General features: G+C 32.5%; 1 protein-coding gene across 2 annotated transcripts in view; it reads left to right on the top strand.

Annotated features, from left to right (window-relative positions):
- Positions 1 to 11,401, top strand: part of UNC22_1 (Twitchin) — a 197,641-nt gene that overhangs the window by 116,081 nt on the left and 70,159 nt on the right. For both annotated transcript variants that reach the window (XM_051213168.1, XM_051213169.1), the window contains exons 47-52: positions 161 to 452; positions 1,832 to 1,976; positions 2,706 to 2,863; positions 4,109 to 4,250; positions 6,491 to 6,642; positions 9,841 to 9,956. In XM_051213168.1, coding sequence (XP_051069120.1) covers positions 161 to 452; positions 1,832 to 1,976; positions 2,706 to 2,863; positions 4,109 to 4,250; positions 6,491 to 6,642; positions 9,841 to 9,956 — 1,005 coding nt within the window. The remainder of the gene's footprint in view (positions 1 to 160; positions 453 to 1,831; positions 1,977 to 2,705; positions 2,864 to 4,108; positions 4,251 to 6,490; positions 6,643 to 9,840; positions 9,957 to 11,401) is intronic.

Below are 11,401 nucleotides of genomic sequence, written 5' to 3'. Positions count from 1 at the left end.
ATTTATGAATTTACACATTTTAATCAACTACGTTACGTTGTATATTCTGTTACTGTTGAAATCGATTAGTTGTAAAAGTTACTCACTTACTGATATCTACATTTGTTATTATTCAAAATCCTTACTAATAAATAATTTAAATTTTTGATGTACCTATAAGGCTGGTCAAGACTTAAAGCTTCCTGTTGCTTGGTTTGGTCATCCGAAGCCAAGATTTAATTGGAGTCAAAACGATAAACCTATACAAATTGATGGCAAACGAATAACTGAAACAAATGAAGCCCTACCACCACCTGCAAATCCTGGACCTGGAGGAGTTCTTGAAATGTCTCCAGGAGGTACAGTAGTTTTGTCAGTTGGAAAAGTCCGTCGTGCAGATAAAGGACAATATCAGTTGACAATTGTCAATGAACAAGGTCAAGCAACTACTTCTTGTCAAGTAGAAGTAATTGGTATGTTCATTAATAGTGGAATTTAACATTTCATTTACAAAATATAAGTAGACCAAGTACAAAAATCATATAAATAATTGAAATATTCTTTGAAAATTACAAACTATATAGAAGTATGCAGAAAATGTAAAGAATGTTGTCAGTGACATTTAAAATCCATTAAATCCAAAAGCATCAAGCAAGTCCCCCATATTCATGTTAACACATTACTTGAACATATTCTTTCAGTAATTGAACAATTTAGTATTTCTTTAGCACAGAAATATTACTTTTTCTTAGAAATACTCAATCACAGGAACGATAAATCACTTGTAATCAACCTGAAAATGAAATTTTTGTCAACCGATCTAAACAATTAGGATAACTGATTTTCAGCCTGACTTTGATGTCACTGTAATATAAGTGTACTTATTGCATCTTTGGTCTATCTGCTTACTAATCGGCACTTAATATAAAGGAGGAGAGATCTACCTCGACATAATTTAATTTCTCGTCCCGATAGGTTACTTGGCCCAACCTTGAGACTTGCAATAAGTTAGTTCGACCGTGACTAAACAGTCTCGAGGGAAGATAGGAGAAAACTATTCGATAACTAACACATGACTTATAGGTTGCCAAGCCCAGGGAGAAAAGACGATTAAACGGGATAGTTATCCGTTTTATTTCTAATTTGAACTGACTCAAAATGCATATGAATAAATACATAGCTAGCAAGACAACGACGTACAAAGGATTGGTTGAGGTTAGACATTAACACCATTGGATGCCGACTCAGTGGTCCAGTAGGTTAAGCGTTCGCGTGCGAGACTGAGGGCTCTGGGTTCGAATCCCACGAGCGGGATCGTGGATGTGCACTGCTGAGGAGTCCCACAATAGTACGAAACGACCGTCCAGTGCTTCCAGGTTTTCAGTGGTGGTCTAACACCAATCAGTTCATGATCTCAATCAAAGACGTACACAGAATTAGAAAAGAAACAATCATGTCTAAACTAGAGCATTATAGTAAAAAAATGGAATACAAATATCACGTTTAAATTACAATAATTCAATGAAAGCTTATGACTTCTGGAATAAAGCAGGGACAAAACCAAAAGCTAATATATTATAGATTTTGAAATAAGCGAGATATTGTCCCTAAAAATAACTTCCATCGTCTGTCACTGCTTCTTCATTTTCTCTTTTCACATCAGTACTATAATCAGATTTCGTATGAATCTACATTAGTAATTAATTTCTCTTGACTAGCTGTTCTACTTCTAAAGAAAAATGTGGTCTTGGTTTTCTCCCACTTTTCAAAAATACATGATTTATTCATTAGGGGAGTTGATTTCAAACATCGACATTTGTATTTTAAATACATGGGTATCTTTTTTGAACAGACGTACCAAGTCCACCAGGTGGACCACTTGAAGCAACAGACGTGAAAGCAGATGAAATAACTTTGAGATGGAAAGCACCTGAAGATGATGGTGGTGAACCAATAACTAACTATGTGCTACAAAAGAGACGTAAAGGTTCAGATAAGTAAGTTTTCGAATTTTTACAAAAACCTTGAAATGTAGTTACTTTTAATTCGTTTAGTAATTACAAGGGTCTTGCGTACTCAGCACTGAGCCACACAATTTGTGTAAAAGGTTTTACAAATTAGGTTTAATTTGGATCCTCAACTTAATTTAGTATGCATTATAGTGGTAAACCTCACTGTGCAGAGGTGTTTTAAACATCCAAAACAATGTCTCCTAAATGAATATACTTCAAGCAAATAAAAGTGGCTTGAGCCACATTATTCATTTTAAGCGTAAATCATTATACGCATAAAAAATAGACATGAATAAATACACAGACACAGAAAAACACGTACGAAATACGTATGTAAAAGGAAGTATGGTCAAGTTCTAAAATCTAATTTTACTTGAATGAGTCCGACACGGTTTAGATACTAGCGTGAACAGATATGAAATTGTATTACCTAACCAATATGATTAGAATGATTAGTCTGTCATATGCTTTTACACTGACTGTTCTAATACATAGACATATAGTCAGATAAGCTATTAATATTTTTAATTATAATGATGACTTATATGATGCAAGTATATTTTTCCAATGTTTCCGGTGCCGCTTGAAAAAATCTATTTCTTTATTATCATTCAATTTGCTATGTACCAAAATATTTGTTTAACTTGATAAAAAATGAATTATATATCTACATAACTCTTTGCTTTTAATACTGTTTTCATTGCTCAACTCAAGTTGGGAAAAGGTCAGTGGATTCTTAAATTCACCAAATGCAACTGTTAGAAATCTAGAAGAGGGCACAGAATATGAATTCCGTGTAATGGCTGAAAATGCAATGGGTCAAAGTGAACCTTTAATAACAACCCAACCGATTAAAGCTAAACATCCATTTGGTAAGTAAGAACAAACCTATTTGTTCTGAGAGTATCTAACTTATTTTTCTACTCCGCTTAAAATTCTCAGAGCTAATGACAGTTCATCCTATTTGGCGGTCTGCTTGAATATCTGGACTGTCTGTTTCCTCTCATCTAGATATTTGAACAAGTTATCTGTTTTCTTGTTTGTTTTAAAACATCGTTATGTCTATCAATCTCATAATCTATTCAAGTGAGTTTATGAAACGTTTGTAACCTTTCGCTGTACTAGTTACAAAAAAACCCAATCAGCAACATTGTAGTTTCTGGCAATATGCATTGAAAAGAATGAACATTATTTAGACGTCAATTCCTGAACTGCTGACATTTAACTGTTGATCACTCAACATTTATGGTCAGAATCGGTCAAGAAATAAGAAAAGGAAACTTAATGAAATAATTTGTGCTGAGAATTCTGTATTGTATCAAAAATATAATATGGAATAAAGACGCAATTAACCTACTTATATTGCTAAACAATCAGATTTAATTTCCTACGTGACAGGTTTTTTGTGGCTAAATTAGTTTTAGAAATATGAGAATGATAATAAAGTAATTTATTCACATCTTTGCAAACAATAACATAAATTTTTGAACTACCTAGTTTTACTGACTATGAAAAGTGAATTAACATAGTGAACTATTCATCAACATATTTTGAGGATTGTAATTGAAACAGTTCTCCAATTATTTTTGCTTTACAGAGATGAAACATTTACCAATTCTTGAAAGTATTTAGTAAACAGGGTAACATTACAATCATGCTTACTTTATGAAAAAAACTATACATTTTAGTGTGAATCTAGTATATGTGGAAATTGCAGATATTTTATTACTTTCATCCTTCAAAATTTACGGATTAAAAGTTCATCATGATAGTAAAGAGTTATTTTTCTATGTGGTATAACTTGACCAAAAACTGGTATAAAGTTGTTCATTAGTGGTTTAGCAATAGACAATAAATTGTTTTAAGTATTGGTCTTTATATCATTTCTTCTGCTTTGTTAATGGAAATTGTGACTATGTAAGTTGCCATAAATTTGTATCATTTGTTGAAGGTAAGCATTAAAAACTAGCCGTACGTCTTTTGATTTTAGGAAAATCATATCATTTTTGATAAATATTTAATTAAATTGCAAAACTTTCACTAAATCAATATTTATTCAATTCACAATATTATTTACACTCTAATTTATCATTTCTCCATGAATTATCCATTTACAGATCCTCCATCCGGTATGCAAAAGCCAACTGTTGAAGATACAAGTGATGATTCAGTTACCTTAGCCTGGGAACCTCCACGTAAAGGTCCTGTTACAGGATATATTGTAGAAAAAAGAGCTAAAGGAAATAAAAACTGGTCTAAGTAAGTACCTTCTTTTTACTTGGACGGTTAAATAGCACTATTGTGAAGATTAGATTTTGAGTTTTCTATGGAGATAAATGAATTTGTTTCGATAATTAAAGTAACCCATTGTTCATTGAACAAAAATAAAAAGAATTCAGCTAGAAAAATTCCTTTCTCATTTACATTCGTATTTATACTTGTATGACAAATTTATAAGTCTATAGAAGAATAGAAAGACATTACCATTTAAAGTGATCCGAGGTTTAAAGAATCAAAATGAAGGTTGCTTAATGATCGAGTGGTTAGGAAAGAATAGTAGAATGAAAATAATTTATAGGTCAAACATATGAGAAATAATTAACCACTTAAGAGATATGAGGCAGAAATGAAAAACGCAGAGATCATAATGCACAGTTGAATATACACCATGAAAAGTCATTAGAGGTTAATAAAATGTGATAACGGTCTAAAAAGTACAAAATCAGGCGATCGAATTTATGAACGATTATTGAATCACAGAAATTGTGAATGGTCTACATACTGTTCGTTCATGATGTGAATATTTGGCCTTCATAAAATAACTGATTATTTTGCTAAGATATACCTAGTGGTGATATTATAATCTGATTCTTGTTGATCCCTACGTAAATAAAATCCCGTATTATGCAAAAGATATACTATTAAATATAGATTCAATGCTGACTGAAGAAATTTCTTCAGAACTTAAGATAATAAGGCTGATTAAAATATAAGTATGGGGGTTGTGGAGATTGTTAAGTTTTTGATTGAGATCATGAACTGACTGATGTTAGGCCACCGCTGGAAACCTGTAATCACTAGACGGCCGTTTCGTCCTATTGTGGGACTCCTCCGCAGTGCGCATCCACGATCACGCTCGTGGGATTCGAACCCAGAGCCTTCAGTCTCGCACGCGAACGCTTAACCTACTGGACCACTGAGCCGACATCCAATGGTGTTAGTGTCTACCGTCAACCGATCCGCGAAATTGCGCGACCATCTTCGATTGTAGTGAGGTAGATATTGTCTCTACCCGACATGGATTAGCTCCACTGGTCACGGCTTCTCACTAGAACTCCGAGAATTCCCTCACGAAGCTAGTCACTAGTGAGCACACATGTTGATTATCAGCATAGGGGTTGTGGAGATTATTAAGTTTTTGATTGAGATTTCACATGGCCGAGGAGTCCCAAAATAGGACAAAACGGTCACCCAGTGCTTCCAGGTTTCCAACGGTGGTCTAACATCAATCGGTTCATGATCTCAATAAAAAAATAATTAGTATTTGTTTAAAAATTTCCTTCCACAAGTTTAGGAATTTCAGCAATCTACTTAAGTTTATGGCACGATAAATTTCATTTATTAAGTCTAGGAAAATTATTTATTTTAGTGATTTTTGACAAACTATTAAATGCTTCAACTGATTGTTTATGAACCATTAACTCAATAAACTAAAATGAAAGAATTGGCAATCGAACTTCATATGCCATGTGAGGTACCACAAATATCTTTAAAAAATATTAGATCGATACTTGATTTGAATACCTGTACCCTAGTTTAAATTGGAGGGTATTGTATTCTTTCAGCTAGTAAGGCACCACAATCAATTTGAATTATCCGGAATGTTATTTACGTATTCTAAGTTAATCAAAGTAACCGTGGTTACAACACACCAGATGTTGTATGTCAACATAACAAGATATAATTTTTTCATGTGTTTGTTAATTTCATATGAGACAAACGAAGGAAAAAATATGGTGATGAGTGTTATTTAATTTTGAGTAATTTATAATGAGTATGAAAACTTACAGAAAATTCCATCAGTTGAATTTGCTATAACTAATAGTAACATAGCTAAAGGATTTTATTAAAATAAAAGATGAAACAATTGAACTAATGTAATCAGTGGTAGTAGGAAAGTAAACAGAGAAAATTAAGGGACGAAAATTGTGAAATTATACTAAAACTAAAGGTCAAGGGACAGATAAAAACTTAATCTATCCATACAGTTTCGATATATTTTGAGCCATATCAACCTTGAATTATGATTCCTTTGAGGACTTCAATTGGGTACTTGAACCAATTTACATGTGCTTTAGTATTAAACTGATATCATATCTTTATTTAGTCAGCAGCATATTTAACATCTTATTCCACCGATTTAAATTCAGCAGCTACTTTATTAACTGCACTCATTCTTCATTTTTCTCCCTAATCAATTTCTCTTTATACAACAACAGAGCCAATGCAGCTCCAATATCCGGCACAGGTTATACTGTTAAGAATTTACCAAAAGGAAAAGAATTTGAATTTCGTGTCATTCCAGTCAATGCAGCTGGTCAAGGTGAACCAAGTGAACCGACTAAATTTATTAAAGTACAGAAACCCATTAGTAAGTGAAAAAGTTACATCGTAACATAATATTATTTTTATGCCTTAATACGTAAATTACCGTGATTAATCGTTAATTGTAATTAAGGTGACCTCAGGAAAAACGATTGGTAGTAATTGATTGACCATGAGGACTACTAGGTGGCATTTAAATAATTAGTTTCATTGTGTCAGTATGCCGATGGCTTGTACCTAAATGTTATATTTAGTCAGTTAATTTGATATATATGTAGAAGTATAAGACATTCATCATGTGTGTTCTTTTTCCTTTTACATAATTTAAAGTCACATATGTTTGATTAGATGATAGCTTTTGAAGTGTTTTTGATAATCTATCACTTCAAAGAATTTTCGTACTTTGGAAAATTTACTTTAATGGTAATAAAGAAAAATGTAGCACCAGTAAGAATACCGATCACATTAGTAACCAAATTTAACAATTATCAGTATAGGGTTGTGGAGATTGTCGATTTCTTATTGAGATCATTAATCGTAGATGTGCACTGCTTAGGAGTTCTATACTAGGACGAAACAGCCGTATAGTGCTTCAAAGTTTTCAATGGTGGACTGATAGTGGTCGATTTATAACCTCAAGAAAATTTATTGTTTAATTTTTTCAAAGGTGATAGCTAGTACATTATGACAACTCAGGGTTAAGTTCGAATTCGAATATTTTACTCTGTGATTATCGCCCATATATATCTATCAACTAAGATGCTAAAAACAACATCTTATCAGTACTTATCCTGTTAGTATAAATAAAATGGATTCGTTAATTTCTATAGTTCATACCGCATGCCTAATCCAAGCTTTTTCTCCCCAAATATGTATGGCTGGAATAATAAAAAGAGAAAAGTGAATACAAATATCTGGACTTCAAGGATAAATGGAACTAAAAGTTGTGGTGTTATATATGAGTTATGGCCGAAGATAAGTTAAGATTTCGGATTTAACCGGGGTCAAACTTACATACTTTGAGTAAATAACAGATAGAAAAAACCTGCAAATGAATTAGTGACTACAGTCACAAAATTTTCAACAAAAATCGGGATTTGAAACAGGATGTTAACAACCAGCGTTAGCATAGGTAATATTAGGTGCATGAGTTTTTGCTTTTTTTGTTCCTGACGTTCATGGATGCGCTTGAATATTCTTTATTGACTAATAGACTACCTAAAGGGATGTTTCGCGACTCGTTTCATTCACAGTATGCCTATCTTTACAATGTAGATGGGTTTGAAATTCAGTATATTCACTAAAAATAAGATCCAGGTCCGTGAAGCTGATCACTCCTGAATAAGATAATAAGTGTATCCTGAATTCCGTTCCCAGCCACTATCCAAACATAAGTCAAAGTGACGAAGTGTGAGTACTAGTCCGTTATTGGGAGACTTATACAGCGTTATAAAAGCTGACTTCATACCAACCTTATGTTCCGTATCAACGAAACGTTTTGGAACAGAGGGAAATGTTTACCTATCCTACGACCTTATCTGACCATTGGAATACATTCATTTATACAGCCACTTAGGTATGTCTTCAACAACCCTAACATGCATATCATGAATGCTCCTCTCCACATTTGTGCCCAAATATACGTAGGCACGTTGAGATATAACGTACTTGTTTACATGGTGTTTAGGTTTTTGATGAAACGTAACTCATGACTATCTGATAATCATGAGCTGGGCTGTTTAAAACGTCCTGAAAATCGAAAACTTAAATTTTTGTTTCAACGTAAGATTATTTGGATTATCTCTGAATGATAAGATGATATAAGTACTTTTATTGGGTGCGAAAGGGGCAGTAGATTCTACTATATTGAGGCTTTTCAGCTCATAGACTTCACTAACTGACCACTGTTTATCAACGTTTCATTTAAGATATTTAATTCGTTGTCAATAATATCACTAGCACACATATGATTAAACCTACTGAATAAGCCCTTCGCTAACCCTTGTTCGAACCGGATTTGGCAATGACTAGAAAAACTGATATATTCCCCTGTTCATGTAGATTTCCGATGTACCAAGTGTTTGATAGAATCATCATCTTTTTTACTAATTAGTATGTCTAAGAAGAGAAGTTGGTTATTCATCTTTTCTTCATATGTTGAACAAATGTATCTTTGAAGAGTATTGAGTTCATTTCCAAACGGGTCGCATCCTTACTTTTGTCAGTTATGACCATGATATCATAAAATCGTCTTCCGTATGATTTTTGTTTTCCTACTATCTTCCAATTTGTTTAGTTAACATTTTGTTCTTCATATATAGGTGCCTGGCGCGAGACTGATAGGTCCTGTGTTCGAATCCCGCGAGGCACTGCTGAGGAGTCCCACAATAGGAAGAAACGGCCGTCCAGTGCTTCCAGGTTTTCCATGGTGGTCTAGCTTCAATTGACTCATGATTTTAACTGTTTAAATTACTACGATCTCCACAAAACCCCCTTCTGATATATAAATGCCTTAACATGTATACGTGTGATCAGACCTGATTTATCACATAGTTTTTTTTAAACTTTGTTTTCTCATGGTATTATCTGACTCTATCAAAGGGACTAATTTATTCGACCCACATATATTTGGGGTTGTGCAGATTTAACATTAAAGTAGTTACAAAGAGATCTCACTACTGAATCATTTTTTTAAAATTTTATGTTCTACTTTCTCAGAGTTTCATTAGGTCAATAATTTTAATATTACTTAGGGATACGTAAAAGAATCTATATGAAAAGTTTCAAAAAAAATAATTAGAAATGAAAAGCTTCCACAACAAATTGATGCCACAGTAACGTAAAAAATATATATATTGATATATATTATAATCACTTCTGTTTTCCCAAAGATCTTAGCGAAAACAATATACATACATTAAAAAGGGCTGAAATATAGATATACAATTTGATTCACTTATAAATTACTTCCAACTAATAAGAAATAAGCCAACTATTGTTTTAATAAATCATTGATATAATGGAGCTTATAACTAAATTTCGACAGAACCAAGACAAAAAATTTGTGATCCTTGCTTTTCAATGATTTCTAAAGTATTGTCAGTTCATGAAGAAATTTACCTTCGAACTGAAGAAATCACTAAGCACCTTTTTACATTGTCTTATCATTACTTATTTTGAGATTAAAGTTGATTGTGAAATAATTGTTTCTACTGGCATTTTTATCCTTTTCTATTGCTTACAGCTATTCCAAAGATAACTGTTGATGCACCAAAAGAAATAAATGCTCGCCTAGGTGAACCATTTAAAATTCGAATTCCATTTACTGGTGGACCACCAGAAGAGGTCGAGTTGATAAAAGTAAGAGGGAAAGGAGGTTGAGTACTCATAATATTATTTCATCTTTTATTATTAAGTTGTATTTATTTGTCAGTTTTTCAGGTGAATTAGGTTATTATAGAAACATTCAAAAAAGAATAAAACTGAACTGCTAGTTTTGGCTTCACAATGATCGGACAATTCATTTAACTTCAGTTATTCTGCTTATCTCTAAGAATTTTTGACTGAATTAGTCAAAACGTTATGTGAGATGATACGTATTTTGTTGGAAAGCTAATTCAAGTTTGTCATTAGCTAGATGGATTATATTAGATATAAATAATATTAAATTAGAGTGAAGACAATATTGCTTTGAATACTCAACTCTAAACTGTGCACTTAGTAACACACACACATATATATATATATTCTTGGTTTATCTATTTTGGTTTTATAAATGTATTAGAATATTTTTCGAATGGTTTGTTTTCACTATACGTCATTTTCGCCTTTAAATCTATCCAAAAATAGTTACTTAATTTTAAAGATATCAATGTTAAGTGTGCATGAGCGCTAGTTTACGCCGACTTTTAGCACAGAAATATGGATTGGGTTGAATGACTACACTGGTCACTTCACTTATTTTAGCTGTTACAATAAGACGATGAATTTATGGACAACATAATACCAAGACTGATATGGTAGGTGCATTGAATATATTGTACTTTAGACTTTGGTTATATGAATGTTTACTAAAAGATAGTTATGCATAACAGAAGTGCTATTCGACATATGAAGGTGGACGAAATGAAGATTTCTATTTAACTGTCCATTAAGATAAACATTTCTTGCATTTTAAGATACTACACATTGAGAAACTTCGAGTTATATGCTTTAAGCGAGGAGTTTAAGTCATTCAGTATAAGTGTGAATCTAGTCTGACTGAATTGTTTGAAAAATATTTAACACCCAGTGTAAGCATATATCTCGAAATGTAATGCTGGTTGTAGTCGAAATAAGTTGGCAAAGCTTGACTGGGTTCATACCAAAAGCTATTGCTATTCCGTGTTTCCATTGATTTAAGATTAATATGTCCACGATATTGATGGTTTCATGGATGAAATTTTCAAAATTTGAAGTAATAGTAGCTCAAGATACTCAATCTAGTGGAATATTGGTCACACTGATTCAAATGTAATTGTTTTTGATCTTCGTTCAAATCTTCATATTATCATCTTATATTTCTTATTCTTTCCGAGTTTACTTCAATGACCTTATACTTTTCGCAAGAGAATCTGATTAGACTAAATTTCATCACTGTTCAGGTAAAACCAAACAGTTGGTCCTTTGTCTTTTAAGTTAATTTGAACTATGTATAATTGGGTTAAGACTACCTATAAGATATCCCTTCATATAAAGTATTATTAGTCAAATAACATCAATGATAACCGTAAAACTATTTCAGCTCAACAGGAACTAATCATTCC

This window comes from Schistosoma haematobium, chromosome 3 (genome assembly GCF_000699445.3).
Source record: "Schistosoma haematobium chromosome 3, whole genome shotgun sequence".
Taxonomy (NCBI): Eukaryota; Metazoa; Platyhelminthes; class Trematoda; order Strigeidida; family Schistosomatidae; genus Schistosoma; species Schistosoma haematobium.
This window is presented reverse-complemented; position numbering and strand designations above follow the sequence as displayed.